We start from the raw sequence: 18449 nt of genomic DNA on the forward strand, positions 1-18449 counted from the left end.
CTCTTCATGTGATCCCAGCACAGGCGGTTGCCAGTGTGGTGCTTCTTCCACTTGTCTAACTTCTGACTCATCTCCCAGCTGCATTATGTGGATGCATGTTTTCAGAGCGATGCACGGCACACGTTTTTGTGCGCTAATGGGCTCTCAGCATCTTTAAGACTCGGGGTACAATTAAGAGGTGATAGTTTGATCTCCCACCTCGCAGTTCTATTTCTGAGCCGCCGTGTGATTATGCCTGAGGTTGCTAGGGCGGGTGAGGAACAGGCTCTATTTAAAGGAAGGCACACCTCTGCAAGAAACCGACTTCTTCTGCCGTTTGCACCTTTCTGATCTGACTGTAATGTTTTCTGCTGCAGAGGCAGTGGTCTAGTGGCAGAAACTTGGACTGTGGGCAGAGAAGGTCTCTGGTTCATCTCTGGTTTGACGTACATGGTCGCTCACTGCTCTGTGTGTCCTGAACCAGATGGGTCAAACGCAGAGATATAATTTCCCTACCTGCATGAGTGTGCCTTTGCATGTCTGTGTATGTGTTTGGGACTAATAAATGCATCTTAATCTTAATCTTAATCTAAGTTTAGGACATTTGATGATGCATGAATTCACATGACGGAGGGTGATGTCTGAAACTGTGGCAGCAGTTAGCTTTCTATTGTCCACAAACGTCTAGGGAACAGAGGTTATCCTCAATTGCTAAGGCTGATATTATTCTTTAATGTTCCAACTTAAGCTTTGTTCCATCCACTATATATTAAAGGCCATTTACAGGTGATTTAACGTTGATATTTACATGTAACCAGGTATAACAGATACGGAATGGCCTCTAAAAGGTGAATTAATTACAGCGTGTTGGTTTCTCAAAGCCAACTTCCACGAGTGGAGAGAATTGGTTAGTACAGCATTGCCATCTGCTGGTGTACATTGAACATTGCACAGTGGTCGTCGCATTGATTTGAATACATATAAGGTTATATAAAGGAGAGATGGTTTTATGGAAGGTTCAGGTTCAGGGGATTTTATTAGTGTCTGTTGGTAGATTTATAGAGAAGTAACAATAGAGGACTGCGTCACTTCAAGGGATGAACTATAGTCTGGACTCTGCAAAACAAAAACAGGAGATATAAGGCCAATGAACAGACTTTCCATAAACTGAAGGTTGCCAGGACTCTTTACATAAACAATTGCACGTGGAACAAATCTTATCCTGTAGCGCTTTGTTCTACACCTCAGGACTTTAAGCCTCCGACCAGACGGGTGAGGCTGAAAGTCACTGGACAAGGGATGAGAGTCATAACTAGAGATGGAGCTGATTATCTGCTGTTCTATACAGGGACTCTAGGCTCAGCTGTGACCCACCAATCAGCCGACTGGACCATTTAACTATCTGGGGCAGGCTGTTTCTGTCCTTTAGAGAGAGAGAGAGAACCACACCGTGACACCAGAGGAAAGGGAAACACAGACTCAATAACAGCTCGATAAAAAAAAGTCATCATGGTTTGTTCCAGTTCCTGAGGCAGAACAGAAGGGGACGCGTGTCAAAAGTGTGATTGATTTAATATCAGGTTTTGTGCAAATATTGTGTCTAACTTTTATCTTAATGTGGTTGATAATATATCATTGCTGAGAATAGTGATGATTATTGGTTTCCTACTTCAAGACCAAAGTTTCAGTCAGTGTTTTACGTCTGAAATAGCCTCTACCGATGTCCATGTTTTCTGATGGACACAACGAAGACGTTCAGGCATCTTTATGTCAGTCCAAAAAGTTAGGAAGCTTATATTCACTTCGAATTATATAGTGTATAGGCTTAGCCATACTTACATACACAGGAAATGCATTGTAAAATCTTCTCTAATGTAATTTCCAAATTAAATATATTAATAAGTAAATAACCTCATGAACATCTTCATACAAAGTACTTTTTGTTTCTCTAAAGTATTTTCACTTTAAAGACAATGAGTAGATAAATTGCAGATATACTTGTATAAATGCCTGTTCCTTACAAATGAGAGAATGTGGAGAATAAATAATATTGTCTATGCTGTTCAATGTTTGTCAATGCGTCTGATGTGCAGTATTATGAGTCCTCTATCGCTTTAAAAACAAACTGAATTACCTCTGTGTTAATAAGATAAGACTCTTTGTCTTACACACGGATTTACAGGCTATTGATCCCAACTTGTATTACAGCAGCAAGAGTCAATAATAGTCATCAGTAAGTAAAAATAAGTAACATGAAAGACTTATGTGTTAGGATAATAATACTTAAGTATAAGTAAATGTCAAAATTATAGAAAAATTATATATATACAGTGTAAAAAGAAGAGACTATGTGCAGTGTGAGAAAATGAACAGTGAATGTATTCCACATGAACCATTGTAGTGCACTGACTGAATATTGGACAGTTAAGTTATATTAATAAACTGAATAATAATAAATATTCCTCATATTATCTGAAATGTTTCTTTAAAGAAAATCACAACACAAAAGACCCGCTCGGACTTTGAGGCGAAGGAGCCACATGTCCCGCCTCCATCAGTACGTAGTCTCATTTGATTAGCTGACTACGCCGGGCGCTGAAAGCCAATTGGCCCTCCCTCACTGTCAGTCTCTGTGGAGGCGTGTCCTCAGCGCCGGGAACCAGCCAGTCGCCTCAGCCCGGAGAAGTGTCACCGGCCCCCGGGCTCACACACGCTCATCCACCGGTGGAGACGGAGAAAAGACAGCGGCAGGAAGAGGAGCGGCGCCAGGTGAAATGGACGAACCCTCGGATCAGATGAGGCCCCTCCTGAGATCAGTAAGTCCCCGCCCAGCGCGGTGCAGCCCGCCGCTTCACCGTCACATTAGCACGGCTCTTTGTCCCGGGTTTTGCCCCGAGCCGCCGCTGGGGTGCGAGGGGATGCCGGGGAGGCAGAGCCCCGGGTTTGGCACCATCCGGCGGCTACTATTGTTAGCCGGCTTTCTCCCCCTGACACGTGGCAGGGACACAAAGTTGTGCCCGGGGGTCTCTTGTGGGGAAGTCGACCAAGGGGGGTGGTGGGTTCATTCAAACGGTGTGTTCGCTACGTGGCTCGGTAGCTCGGTTCGTGTTCGAGGAAGTAAGTGGTGGAGGCATTAGCCGCTCGCGAGCCTGTCTCCCGAACTTTTAAACCTTATTAACGGAGGTTAAATGAACCGAGTGTCCCCCGCGGTGTTGGTCCCGGGACTGAAACACACACACAAGTAGTTTAAACACGAGTTCAGTGTCGCGCCGGTGGCTCCGAGCGCTTTGTAATATCTGCTCTTGATCAACGCGACCGTTACACATGGGTTTAGCCTAGTTGGCTCCAGTGGGGTTTTCCCAGCTGCTCACATTGATGCGATCTTCACACAGGTTTAACTGGGAGAAAATGGTTTTAATTAAAAACAAACAAAAAGTCTCATTTCCAAACCAAATGCTGCCAGAGTAGTATATACTCTTTCATGTGTGACATTTCCGAGTCAGGAGAAAGCTGCTGATTTGACTGTGAAAGCAGCAGAGGAGACACGCACATTAGAGACGTGCTGCACGAGTTCACGTGCTTCTGAGCTTTTCATACTTGAATTCTAGTTTTAATATAGTTCAGAGTTTCATAAACATAATCAATTTGTGTGTTGAACGTGGCTCATAACGCCACCTTGTGTTTCAAATCGTCTTGCACCGTTAATTTCATTCATCGACCAAACAAAACAATTTCCAAAGCAAAGGGAAAAAATCTAAAATCTTAAAATGAAAAGGATCAGAAAGAAGAAGAATCGTTTAGGATCTGCTCCTCTTTCACGAGACATCAATTAAGGAAGCATATAATTCAATCAAATCCCAATGCACGCAAACACAGCTCCTCACGTCCCTCTCTTTGTTAAGTTGCATTGCATTTCATACCATTCAAAAGGAACTCACAATACGAGTTAAACTAAACGACAAAACGAAGAACAAAACTTAACACATTTCATTGTTTTTTCTCAACATACCGTCTTTAATAGTTTGTTTATTTGTATAATGATCAATTCTTTGGCTTCTTTGTTGAGATTGTTCCATAAACTGCTTCCTTTCACTGTAATGCAACATTTTTGGGTCAAATGCTTGGGTGGAATCGATGTCTCACCGCCATCACATATATATATATATCTTTAAAAGAAAGTTAACACCCTCTTATCAAAGGTGCTACCAGAGATCACTCAAGAGTTGGATCTTTATTACAATGCACATTTTCACATCTATGCCGAAACCAAACATCTAAACCACCCTATCGTCTACCATTCTGAGACGTCTCCCATCCTCTCCTGCTGTCTCTCTCACACACAGTAGCAGGACCATCTACACAACACGTGCAAGGTTACCTCAGCTCACACTTTGGGGTGAACCTCCACTGAGCTGAAAGAGAAAGCACACTGCTCAATGTAGGAGCCACGAGGTGCAGTTACACCCAGCAGACTCTGGTGTATGAGATGTTTCCAGTTAGACCCACTTCCTGCCTGCTGGGTCTGGGTGTAACTTTACATGATGATGAGCATCAAACACTCGGCCGTGTGTAAGCGCCCAAAAAAGAAACTGGTGGCTGAGCTAAGTTTAAAAAAGGCAGGCGACTTGTCTGACATCAATGCTGGTGTAGGGTTGTCTACTACTGTGTTTGTGCGCCTAGGTATGTGCTCTATGTGTGTGCCTGCTCCATGTGCATATGTCAGAGGAAACTCGACCCCACGCTGTTCAATGAAAAGGAGCCGCTGGGTGGCTGCCCACCTCGTCCCCCGAGCCTTGAAGTCAGTGTGACGCAGGACCCTCCAGGCAGAAGGGAAACTGCCTAATGCCTGATTAAGTCTCTGTGCTTATTAATTCTTTATCCATCAGAATGCACAACGTCAGCCTAAGCTTTGAGTGGAACATTGAGTTTTTTATTAAACAGGATTCTGATGTTAAAAAAGCAACGGTTGATATTTTTCCGGCTTGCTGGTCGACCAGTGGTTTTGTCACTTGTGTATAACTGTCCCTTTTTGAAAGTGCAACAGTGCTGTTTATTTAAGACACAGGACTTTGAGAGATCTCCTTGCGGGGTTTTGACTTTACATTTAACTGACGTGTGTTAGTTTAAGTGTTGATTTAATTTTTACATAGGTTAAACCTGTTCTGCGAAGAAAATGTTTGTGTCTTTTATTCAAAAACAACACTGAATTGTTTTCTAGTAGACCACAGCTTCCTGTTGTTGCGTTTGGTCCATGTGTCATATTTTCTTGAATACATTCACACTTTCTGTCGCTGATACCATAATCTCTCTTTATCAATTTCTACTATCCTGGGACTACCGTTTATGAACTCTAATCATATTTGCCGACTCTCCAGGAGGACAATAGTGCTTCCTGCTGTCCCACTACTGAAAGTGTTTGAGTCCTGTTGGCCCCTTTGACCTGGACTATTATTGGCTAAGCCCCTTGCTGCCAGAGTAAGTGGGTGTTTTATGAACTTTACTTCATTACCGTGTGGCACTGCTTTGACTGGGTAATTACACAGAATGAGCCTCTGTGCCAGTCTGACGGTGCTCTGATCTCTTCACCTTTACAATTATTATAATACGATAAAAGTAATTAATTTCTACAGTACCCAGCCATAGGCTAATTGGTTCACACAGCACAGAGCCCGATTGTTACTTTCTGTAGGAATTAAATGTACTTTTAGGAAGTGTGACGCGATTAAAAAAGTACAATAGGCCACAAGTGTTTTTTTTTTATAGGAAGTAAAAAAAGATGTTCCTAAAAGCAGATTTCAATGTCGATTGAACAGAAATTTAAGTGGACGAGTCTGAAAATCAGAAAACAATTACAAAACAGAAAAGAGTTGAGCACAGTTCAAAAAGATCCACAGTGTAGACTATACCATATTGATTGGTCAAGATTAGCGCTGCTAGCATCTGCAGCATTCTTTCCTTGCAGGTTAATGTCCACATGCCTGTGCTGATTGTCATCATGCATTCTTCCAGTCGAGTGGTTTTATACTTTATCCTTACACAGCCTTAGGGGTAGAGTTTTTTTTAATCAGTCAGTGTCTGGGGCGAGTGCTCCTTGCTTTCATTCCTTGAGTGAAATCAATCCTTCCAAGTTAACCTGTCTGCTTGGTGGAGACGTCTGGCAGCTGCTGGCTCGGAGTGAGTCGGAGAAAGCAACTTAATATAATACAGTCTCTGGCTTTTGTTTGATATCTGGTGTCGACACAAAATATTGCAACTCATGTGATGCAACTCATGTGAACTTTGCTAGCACCCTGATAATAATGGCTTATCTGGCTGTTCAATAAACCATTACTTGAATGGTCTCCGAACATAAATCATAGATCATCTGTATTGAGAAATCTAGTTTGACTGACAGAATCCTTAGACTGGTACAGCCCTGGCCTACTTATAAGCTTATTTTCCTTTTCTAGATGGAAAGTACTGGCAAACTGAGCTGGTTTTCAACATGACATCTGTTTTGCCTTCCACTTTGCTAGTTAACAACCATTCATTAGCATGGGGACAGGGGGACTGCTGTTAACTTCTTAGATGTAATAGTTACTCAGCAGGGAGCTGCGTACACCAGACAAAGTCAAAGTTATCTTCCCAGTGAGAAGCAGTTCTAGCCATAGATTATTTTGATATAAAGTCTTTAAGGATGTTTAAAAATTGAAAGTGGCCCTTGATAGGAGAAAGGTTTCCCACCCTGGCCGGCACATGGTTTCACTTTTAGTTCAGTCTGATATGGTTCTCATAGTATTGTCTGTCTGACCACTCAATTTATTTAGCTCGTTTTCTATTCCTCATTACGAGAAGTACCTTCATTTTAGGTTTGGTTTGACCTTTTCCTTTGTGGTCAGTCTATTTGGAGCTGGACCTATGGGTCCCCAGTGTTTCCCTGAATTAAAAAATTGACTCTTAGGTTTCAGATACATGTTCGTTTTGCCCTACTCATGTGACACCTCTTGTTGTTGAGAGGCAACAAATGAACCCCAGTAATTGCAGCTTGTTGAGAGACGTGTCCAACCTGGAGAATATGGTAACAGTTGTGAATGTCAAAGTGAAAGTCACTTGGATTCTTCATTAATAAACGGCACTCTGTCCTTCTTCTGTTCATTGCACCCTCCGAGGAATGCCGGGCCCACACGTGTGCTTGTTTCTATTTATCTGTGCTGAGGGGCGGCTCCACGTTTGTGACCTGAATACCTCGGCGGGCGAGCACTTGTGTGTCCTCCAAATATGTACGTCTGTCCTCCCGTGTGGTGCTGTGTATATGTGTGTTTTTAAGCTCTTGGCTGGGTGAATAAAATATTCATGTTGGCATGGTGGGATTGGCTGCCGAGCAAAGAGCGGGCTGACAGGGACGAGCAGAGCGCTGTGTGTTCTGAAGCGGCTCGCTCCCCCCTCTCTCCCTCTCTCTCTGTATAAAGAGACGAGCCGAGGAAGAGGTAACAGACGAGTGCGACAGCATCTCTGTTAGCGCTCAGCTCACGCACACGTTTTTTAACAAGAGAAATAACAATCGGAAAGAAGGAAGTGGTTCACGTCCTGTCTGCCGTTGCTTTGCGGATGTTTTAGTCTAAATGGACGAACAGAGTGACGAGGAGGCTGCGCTCACGGTACGTCTGTGTGTTTCTGTGTTCCTGTTTTCCAAACTGTTGTGGCGTGCACTTGAATGGGATCCAGTGTCTGTGTGTGTGTGCTCTGTTACTGGTGTGATCATTTACTGTTGAGTGGAGTAGAGGTCTCTGCTAATGGAACGGGGCAGGTGGTCGTTACATTCGACCAAAAAGGAAAAAACACGAGATGGGGTGAACGAGTCAGAAGCTGTTGCCTCATTGGACGTGCGTTCCTGAAATGGGAGCATATCATCTCCACTCTTGAATTGCCTCAAGGAGCAGGAATGAGAGGAAGCCGACAGCGACAGTTATGGCTGCTTGAAGGAGCGGGACGAGGAGAAGAGGAGAGAGAGACGCTGAGTGCCGGGGACAGGAGGGTGAAAAACAGGTCCGCCAAGGCAGCTGAATTCAAACGAGCTTTTATTGACTGAAGGGGAGTTGAACCAAATGCTTGTTGCCTTTTCAGTCTCGCTGAAAGCACCCGACACAACAACATGTGCCTAGGCGGTGGGGGGGGGGCGGGGGGGAGGCAGCAAGGACGAATGCACTGTTAAAACCAGGTACACAGATACAGAGAGGCAGATAGAGGGCACGGTTTCCATCTTTGTGTTTACGTTCGTGCGTCTCAGCGTGTGGTTGGGAATATTGATTACAACCAGTGGAACCTGTGACGGGGATGTGTTTGCTGGTAATATCTGAAATATCTTCCCAGTTGTTTAATGCTCAAACATCCAACTACATCTTGAGTTAGGAGGCGTGAGACGCAGGAAACAATCCTCTCACTGCCTCGCTCACATGCAGGGACTCGGGGGATGTAAGTAATTGAATTGCCAGCAAGCAAAAGTCAGCAAAATAGAACTGGCTGATAAGATTATATAATTATCTCTGTCTTCAAGCACCTGCTGAGCACCAGCGGATATCCGTGTCCTTCTAAAAAAGACTTTGACCAGAACATCCAATGCTTACACTACACACACCTTATATGTGCAGCACCTTATATGTCAGAAGCATACATTCTTTCTTTTTATCCTTCTGTTTTGAGACAATTCAATTTATATTCATGTAATTCAATTAAATCTAGTAGAATAATTTAACAATAATTGGCAGTGTATTAATGTCTATGTTCTCATCTGTGCTGTGTCTTTAATAAATTAATTTGGCAACGTGAGACAGACAGATATTCAGTAATGTGAAGGGACAGGTCCCTCACTATGTAACACCTCAGTTACGTCAGTCTCTGTTGGAACAGTTCCCAGCAAAGACAGGCAAGGAAGTGAGATCAGAGAGAAGCAGGCCTGTCGGCTGGTTGGGGGCCGAGTGAGGAGGTGTGTGACTGCTGCGTGGCCAAAGCACTCCCACACAAACACAGAAGTGATACGCACTAACCTCTTCGCAGTGAATTATCAAATTCATTTTAAATGGAGCACGACCGATGGAGACTTTTGGCAGCTGATGCCAACATCGGGGAGGAAATGATTTCTGATACCAGTATATAGACCAGTATATATTCTATAAATGGCAGTGATTCAAAAGATGTCAACAGAAACTCTTATGTAGAAATGTAATTGAGGCTTGATATTTTATAGTGTAACCTTCATTTATTTATTGTAAATAACTATAAATACATGAATACAAATACTTTTCTGTAGAATAAAACGTTTCTTATCCCTGAAGATACAAGACAGGACCACAAACTCTTAACTTGACCAATGTCATATTGGATGCCGTGTTCGGGTGGACCCTTATTTTCATTGAACACCAACTCTCCAAGCATCCACAGGTTTTTTGGGGGGAATTGAAAGTTCAGGTGTTCTGTAGTTCATTAGCGAGGTCACACAGAGGTCTCCTGTGTGACCTCAGCACATTAGATTAGAGGAATGGGCCCATGGTAAGCCTTGTGTTTACTCTTAAAAGTCCATGTGAACCCTAAATCCCTGCACATGCATAAAACCTGACACAACTGTGATTTTACCATCTAAGCTGCTGTAAAGACCATGCAGAGAAAATCCTGAAACGCAGAAACACTTACAGTAACGCTTGTTCTTGCCCTTTATCCTTTCCAAGATGCAGCCTGGAAACTTAAGTATATTGTGGAACACTCTGTGTTTTGAATTGATGTGTTCATGGTGTTTTTCCTTTCATGTTATCTGCAAAGTGCACAATAGGCCTGTGTGTTTTTATTGGCCGCTTTATTTATTATTAAGCGAGGCTTTTTCTCAGATGAATGGCCACGGAAATGCTTTTTCATCGGTTCTAGCCAGCTGCGTGAAATGTTGAAGTAAGAGTTCCCACTGTTTGAAAACTGTAGTCGACCAACACCAACCTGATGTTGTTTTAGGTATTTCTTTTTTTATCCTCAACCTACGGTCAGTCGCTAATATTAATTTGCAAAACTGTTTAGAAAACATGCAGCTGGTGCAGAGTGTCTATGCTTGTTGTACGTTGGATCAGCTTTAACATATTAAGTTGATAAAGGGCCTACATTAAGTTCATGTACACCTCTGTATTGTGAAAGATAGCTGTGAAAAAACCCACCTCCGAGTGAGACATCTTAGTGTTTGGCGACCTATCACTGTCAGTGATGACATCCTCGAACCTGAAGATATAAATAAGATTAAAGACTCAGTGTTGTTTAACTTTGACCTTCAGTTGTGAAATGACTCGTCACAAAATAATTAAAATTAAGTCGTGACTATGGCAGACATTCTACAATCAAGAGACCACAAATGTTTTTGTCAATATTTTACAATACACAGTTTTGAACATGATTCTGTGCTGAACTTGATCATGACTGTCAATCAACTGGTGACGGACGATCATACATTTTTAGATAAAACTTTTAGATATTCTAACCTCACACCAGAGGTGAGGTTCAATCATTTCACATTCTTTCTAACGCATCTTTCTTCTCTATATTGTAACGGCCCCTTGAGAATATCCAGGCTGTCAACCAGACGCAGCCAGAGACACATCTGCCGTCTGTCAACAGCCCTCCATTGATGTATGGTGTCTTGGTTCTTTTTAAGCTTCTGCTCTTCAGTCCCTCCCCAACTGGCACTGCCCCTGTCCAGCCGCAGCTGTGCTTTGTGGGTATAATGGCCGATTGCCTCCCTTGCCTGAGGACTTTGCAAGTGACAGTCAGTTTTTTTTTATTTTGGGAACTATTTGACAGGTTGAATGTCCTTAAATTGTACCGAGCAATGCAGGGTTGAGGGCACGACAGAGTTAAACGTGTGTGTATATGTCCCCTAACAGGCACAACAACGGCAAATACAGACCACATGAAACTGGATGTTTGTATATAAACATGTGTTTATACAGCAGAATTCACAGATTTGTGTAGTGGTATTTTAAGAAGCTTAGGAATAAGTCGATACTCACAAATCAGCCGTAGTTTCACACCAGCTTTGTCTGGCCTGCTCGTGAACATGGGTTCATGTGATTCTTGGAGTGAGTCGCAAAATGGGTTTGCAGGAGATTGTCCAATTCAGAGGATTTAACAACAACAGGAAAAGTGTGTGAAGTTCAAGTGGTGCTCTGGGTCTTGTTATCCTTCCAAGTTAACATATTTTTCTTCTACACGTGTGACTACCCCTTTTTCCTCCTAAGATATTCCTATTCTCTTTGGGTCTTTTCAGTATTTGCATCCATCATGCTTGAAAAACCATATCAGATGCGCCCCCACTCACTCGTGGTGGATTCTCTGGACGTGTTCCTGCTGTATTCACACAAGGGCCTGCTGGGACATTAGCATTCTCACGTCCAGTACATGTCTGAAAGCAGTGTTGATTTCCTCTCTCTGACGTAATTGCAGCCGAGAATGTGTTGGATCTGAACTCCTTGACAGTTTCCTCTGCTTCTCGGCTACAAATGACCCCCCCCCCACCACATACTCACCCTCTGTCTGTTGCTGGAGGAAGAACTCCAGCTACTGGTTCGGATTCATTTCTCACCGCTCCTCTCCGTCACTGCAGCTGAATTATTCCTGCTCCTCATCAAGGCACTGTCACAGAACAACCCTGCTCATTATCATGCAAATCCACAAGCATCTGAAGAACGTGTACACACACACAGGCACGCACACAGGCTACAGGCAAAGACAAGTGCACACACAAACACAATCCCAGATGGCTTCCTTCATCCTACTTCTAACGAGAGAATGATTATGCAAATGCACGTGTGGAAATCTATATGTCATTGAGGCCCTATTCAGAGTTGTGAGTCACTAATGAGACAGGGAGAGGAGGAGAATGCCAAAACGAAAGTGCTTTCCATCAGAATGACACTTCAGTGTGGTCAGTGGAGGTGACGGCATGTTGTGGCCGAACCTGAGACACAACCAGAGGCCCTGATATTAGCCACGTATCATGTATCCTTTCATCATGTGGCGAACATCATCACCTTTTGTTTCCGCTCTCTCCTGCTTAGCAGCAGTGCCCCTCTGTGATTGGTCGAATTGATTTAAAGGATCCTCCAATCGGGGGAGATGCTTGCCTCAATGTGTTCGTCCACAAAGCAGAATAAGAGCAGAAATGTTTATTTTTAAAACGACATGATAAAAAGACTCAATGTCACATATTTAAAAACTCAGAGATGCAGACTCAGTAGGGGCTCACTGTTGTGATTGGTGGAGGGAGTGGGTGAGGAAGTGCATTGTTTTGATTGGAGAACGGATTCTGCTTCCCTCATTACTTTTGCAGTTCTTGCTGGAGTAACATCTGTACGAATTTCTGTATTCTGGTGGTCGACCCACAGGGACGTCGTCTTGGCGTATACAGCAGTAATAGGAATCAGTGTTTCTAAATGTCGTAGCACTTCAGGGCAGAGAGTCCAGGCACCACTAATAACAAGGACCACACGTTTGAGATTGGATTATGTGTGCGTGTGTGTGTGTGGTAGAACCAGTGCGTGTTTCAAACTGGAAGCTCTTTTCCGTCGATGGTTTAGTTGAAAGATTAGAGATTTGGATTACTTCAGGTTAAAGGTGTAGGTTAAGCATGTACAGTTCAAGGTTACAGTTTTCCATGTGTGTGTACTTGTACAGAGATCTTTGTGAGGAACATTTTGGGAAAGTGAGAACAGTCCTCACTTTCTGACCCACTTTGAATGGGCTGTTAAGAATAGTTTTTAGGGTTAGAAAAAATGATGATAATGCTAAAGAGGAGGCAGAGGCAGCTGGCTAACCTGGTGTATTAGCATATGTGTGAGTCCAGCACAAACGGTTAGGTGTGTACACTTGTGTTTGGCTATTGTAATTATTGTGTTGGAGCGTTATAATTTCATAAAGAATATTAGTAATGCTGTGTACCTTTTGCTGGCGGGCATCATCCTGACGGATTTATGTCTCATCTAATTGGGTCTTTCTCTCTCTTGATGTTTCCATAACATTGATACTAAGCAAAATATATCCACAAAGGTCATAACCTTTTTTTTTAATGAGCATAGCAAACCTCTCGACGTTGCCATGAAACTCGACCTTTGTTGCCTGAACCTTTACACTGGATATAGTTTCCAGTACAGACTAATTAGTTTGTGGAAACCAGCTCATAGATAATCCTTCACGAGTCAATGTCACATTTTACGAGCGCTTGAGGTTGTAGATCATTTATTCAGGTATCACATCTTCTGCCAAATTGAACCAACCTGTCAGCTTGTTTGGTTTGTTACTCGTCTGGGCCCAACCCTAGAGCTATGGAGTAATTTGATCTGGTTGTAAATATACAAATACAAACAAACAGAGATTAGCACTTGTTGATTGTGATGTCTGTTGCATTTGGAGAAAGGTTGTCACTCGGACTATGGAGCTGTCCGTGGTCCCTGTGTCTGTGGCTAGTTGGATTCTCCCACTTGACTTGATGATGAGTCATGACGAAGCAAATTTCCTTTACATTGTTATATTACACACAGTCACTACATCTCTTACTGACAGATCCAGACATATGTGATTTAGGTTTTGAAAGGTAGAGTTTTTAAAAGTTGGATCTAAGCTTGATTTAGATATTGTTTTTATTATCAGTGTGTTCTGTTAAAGTGATGCTAGCTATTGACCTCTTCTGTCTCTCATTGTCATTCTCAGGGTCTAGACGAAGAGGCGATTGTTGACCATGGAAAGACAAGCTTCACCACTCACTCCAACTATGAGACGGAAGATTTGGAAAGTAAGTTTAAAGACTTTTCTTGTTTTTATGTTCTTTTTTCAGGGATCGGAATGAAAGACCCTAAGAAAGCCCACAACAAGGGGAAACTATTGCTAGTTGGCATAATTAGGGTTGGGTACCAAGAACCGGTTCCAATATGGCACCGGTCCCAATACAACCGGTACCTACCCGGACCGAAATGCAACGCAGATTTCGGTGCTTCATTTCGGAGCCTGAGCCAATTGAATACTGAGGTCGTCGCTGCTCCCGCCTCCTCAGACTTCCATTCCTTCCTTCACGGGAAGGGGCGCCTCCCGTCGGGCCCCTGCATGACTCGGGCGCGTCTGCCGGTGGACAAACTCTGCCCGCGTGCGTCAGGGCTTCCGTGCAGGTTAGGGAGGATCTCCTCACCAGACCTCTCCCCGGCGCTGGCTGGCCCCCGCCGGGTGCATTTCCTCCGTGGAGGTGCAGCGCGACCGGCTCTGGGTCAGCTTGGGAAGGCTGGGGGCGGGAGGAACGAAGTCAACACAGAGAAAGGTTTCACAAAAGCGTCTGCATTTTGAGGGGACGAAGGCGGGCCAAAGCCTGCCTGCGACAGCCCCAGCCGCGGAGATACGCGGGTCTCCGTGTGATGGAAGCGACCCTCAGTCTTCAATTGGCTCAGGCACCAATGTCAGAGTCACGAGTCAGAGTGTGTGTGTTTTGTATTTATTTATATTTATAATCTACTTTAAACAGTTAATATATTTGGCAATAAAAAAGCCTTTCTTAAATGTCGCCAAGCGTCTTTTTGTGTACTTTCTTTTTTTTAAGTATCGGTTCAGGCACAGTTTAGGCACCGGTATCAAACAAACGATACCCATCCCTAGGCAAAATCAATGCAAATCATTCACTTGTTGCTGATCAGATTAAAGTCTCAAATAACCCGGCTTTGAAGCAGGAAACAGAAATTATTCAAACTAATACTTTGTGTTAACTTACTAAATCAATATATGTTCTTTAAGTTGTTTTAAGTTTGTGTATTATATGTAAAATATTACACTTTCTTGACATTTTGAATAAAAAAAATCCACCACTCATGTCATCCTCACTCCTCTCCATTATATCTCCTTTCATCGCATTCTTTCCCTTTGTCACACCCATGTAGAACTTTGCTTTCCGTCCAACTACACCGTCACTTGTCTTCCTTGCATCTTCTGTCATCTCCTGTATCCCCCCCTCTTCCTCTTTCCTCCTCTCAAACTCTGTTTTGCCTCATCTGTGCAGCTCATGTCTCTCACTGCCTCCTCAGAGCGCCGCATCCTGGTTTCAGTCCTCCTGGGCTTCCTCTCAAATCATAGGGTGAAAAAAATCATCTGTGAAAAATGACTATTGGCAGCGTTATGTAGAACAAAAATAGGGCGTTTGCATCTCAGAAAACTCTGTTCCTGTGAGGGAGCGATGAAGGGAAGTAGATTAAACATTTGGAGGAAATCGGATGGGTGAAAAAGTTAAATGCTGTTCTCTGGTTTCCTTCGAGGAGATATTCAAGAGCACTCAAAATGAGTTTTTTGTAATTTATCTCAAATGATAGGGAGTTTATTTTACCGTAATTGTTAAAGTTTATCCCTGGAACTTTGATAACTTTTTCAAAAAGTTGTATTTCATAAGTGTATCTATTGCATTTAAAATACAATTGATATCCTATTGTTAATAATTTTTTAACTGTATACCTTCTATGCTATTCTACCTCTTAATTTTCTTGCAAAGTACTGTTCCTGCTTTTATTTTTCTCCTCCTTTTTCATTTTTCTGGTTGTGTGAAAGCTGGTCTAGAAGGAAAGCCGCCTGAGTTGTGTCTTTCTTGTCTTCCAGGCCACAGAGCCGTGTACGTAGGTGTCCACGTTCCTCTTGGAAGAGAGTCCAAGCGGAGGCATCGTCACCGAGGACACAGACACCACCGGAAGAAAAGAGAGAGAGACGCTGACGAGGGGAAGGAAGATGGCCGGGAATCCCCATCTTATGGTTAGGCACTGTTTTTAACCCCAAGCATACAGTGGAAATCCCCTAGACTGTTTAACTCAAGAAACACTTCTTCAGTTCTACCGTCTTTTGTTCAGGACTCTGGACTCGTCTCAGATAAATAACACAAACCCTTGCAGTCCAGATTAGATAGACCTGTATGTCAGACTCTTTATACTTTTAATATCTTTGTATAGGTTGGGGGTTATCTTGTGCTTTTATTTTACAAGACTTTGAAGTGATAAAACAATTCTCAATTCTCTAGTTTTAAATTATAAGTAAATACAGACCCTGCAGCAAACTTTGGGCACCTTACTAAGTCCCATCTTAGTAAACGTAGCGTTTCTTTGCTTTCCAACAGTCGTGAATAAAACATTCAGCTCTAAAAGGCATTGACGGCCACAGGAAACCAGCCTGTGACACTGATTGAAGACTGACATTTTCAGGGACGTGTGCACGTGTTTCTGTGAGAAGTTGCTGAATCAGCTGCAGGACTCATTGGTACCCAAACGATGCCATGAATGATAACGACAGTTATCCTTATCATAACTGACTGTATTTTTCACCCACACAGTTCCTAATGCCTGTGCCAAAATATTATCACAAAGCCCAAATTTAGCAGAGACACGCACACTTATATCTTCCAATCATTTCCATTTCTGTCTCCCAGTGGCATTTTATTGTAATATGTCATATCCATTTCCGTTTACTCTCTGGTTCCAGATGTCCCGATATATCCTCTCTAATTCATTCAGCCATCAAAATGTGTTTACATTTACCGAATTCCCAGCTAAAAGCATTGTGTGTATTTAAGCCAACTAAAAAAAAGACACTTCCTCCCTCAGAAACAATTTTGAACAGTGTCATTTGCAACCATTTGTACTAGTTTAACTTCTTCTATGTTGCATTTCCTGGCACTTTGCTGCATTTCTGAACTCATTGAAGCAAAATGTAACTGTGAAATAGCCTTAAACCTTGGCCTGTGTGTTATTTCACCCAGGTCTCCTCAGGATACCTTTTAATAACACCTAATGCTTTGATTTATTAAGCTGTTATCACTGTAAACAATATAAATCTGATCTTTGTCCTCTGCACACCCTGTGTCCAGACACTCCCTCCCAAAGGGTCCAGTTCATCTTGGGTACAGAGGACGATGACCTGGAGCACGTCCCCCATGACCTCTTCACTGAGCTGGACGAGCTCTCCTTCAGAGACGGAAACAATGCCACTGAATGGAAGGAGACTGCCCGGTCAGTAAAACAACTTCTCGTACTTCTGTTTACTGTATCTCTTCGAATGTGCAGTAATACCGAAATACTTTCCTTCTGCTTTTTTCCCCACAAGCATCACTTCACCAGGGAGCTTTTTAGTTTTATTAAGAACTTTGAGTTTTATGTCGTAGACTTGTCTTGGCTGGTATTTCAGAAATTGTCCGTTCCTGATAAAACTTGTGTGTGTGTGTAGTAAGGGACCGATTTAGAGGATGACTCACTCAGTTTTGTGCTCTGAAAAGTGAGATTTGAATTTGTCATTTAACTGGGGAAGTTGAGACAGAACGACATGTTCTTGAAAGATAATGCAAGACACGTTTACACATCTTTATTGTTAACTATCAACAGAAGATTGAAGAAATTCTGTTTCTCTGCAGATGGCTGAAGTTTGAGGAGGATGTGGAGGATGGTGGAGAGAGGTGGAGTAAGCCCTACGTGGCTACACTGTCGCTACACAGCTTATTTGAGCTACGTAGCTGTATACTCAACGGCACTGTCATGCTGGATATGAGAGCCAACACTATCGAGGATATCGCAGGTACATTTAATGGATGAATTTATCATGCATTAATAAAATTCGAATGAATCATTAGTCTAATAATATCATTTTCAATGCCCCATTCATGACTTGAATGTTCTCTTGTGTGTGTTTGTGGTCCTGCCTTCGTCCGACTCAGACATGTTGATAGACAGCATGGTGGCGTCGGGCCAGCTGAAGGAGGAGCTCCGTTTCCAGGTGCGAGAAGCCATGCTGAAGAAGCACCACCACCAGAACGAGAGGAAGCTCAGCAATCGCATCCCTCTGGTGCGCTCCATCGCTGACATAGGCAAAAAACACTCTGACCCGCTCTTGCTTGAGAGAAACGGTGAGATTCCTTTTGACGCACTCGCATTTCTTTTTCCTACACTCTTTTAAACCACCCCCCCAAGAACTGTCACTAAAAATTCCCTGTTCAAATCCCCTCAATGCCAGCATAGAAGGTGGAAGGTAAAAGTGAGTAAAATCTGGAGATTGATCCGTATTGAAGCGGTCAGTTCCCTTAGCGAAAGAGAAATCTGGGTGCTAATGATCGTGCTAACCTGTATTGCTGGCCTGGCTTTGGGATTTGACCACTGAGTGTTTTCATAACCTAAGGTGATCATGAAATATTGCTTAATCTGCATTGTGTGTTTTTGATTGGGCATGGCCACAGTGGTGGTAACGTATGTTCTGCATTTTAAGATCTTGGGCTCCGGCCGGAGGTTTAAAGAATGAAAGGAAATATCACATTCCCCACTTCTGTGTGTGTGTGTGTAGTTCTCGCTGGGCTTCCACTGTCATGTCATTAAACCTGCAATGCAGTTGTGAAAGGTTCTACATTAATGGTCGGTGATGGTGATAGTCGGAGTGTGAAAGTTGCGTTACCTGCACCGTGATTTACGACT

At 43.1% G+C, this 18449-nt stretch overlaps 1 protein-coding gene across 8 annotated transcripts in view; it reads left to right on the plus strand.

The window, feature by feature from the left end:
• The first annotated feature begins 2649 nt into the window (after window positions 1–2649).
• Window positions 2650–18449, plus strand: part of LOC133971971 (sodium bicarbonate cotransporter 3-like) — a 34255-nt gene continuing 18455 nt past the window's right edge. For 7 of the 8 annotated variants that reach the window (XM_062409116.1, XM_062409114.1, XM_062409119.1 and 4 more), the window contains exons 1-6: window positions 2650–2795; window positions 13693–13774; window positions 15607–15756; window positions 16862–17003; window positions 17402–17562; window positions 17702–17890. In XM_062409116.1, the coding sequence (XP_062265100.1) occupies window positions 2754–2795; window positions 13693–13774; window positions 15607–15756; window positions 16862–17003; window positions 17402–17562; window positions 17702–17890 (766 nt within the window). In that variant the 5' untranslated portion in view covers window positions 2650–2753. Of the gene's footprint in view, window positions 2796–7434; window positions 7617–13692; window positions 13775–15606; window positions 15757–16861; window positions 17004–17401; window positions 17563–17701; window positions 17891–18449 lie in introns of those variants that run through there. The other variant, XM_062409115.1, reaches the window with a different exon arrangement.

This window comes from Platichthys flesus, chromosome 17, assembly GCF_949316205.1.
Source record: "Platichthys flesus chromosome 17, fPlaFle2.1, whole genome shotgun sequence".
NCBI classification, from domain to species: domain Eukaryota; kingdom Metazoa; phylum Chordata; class Actinopteri; order Pleuronectiformes; family Pleuronectidae; genus Platichthys; species Platichthys flesus.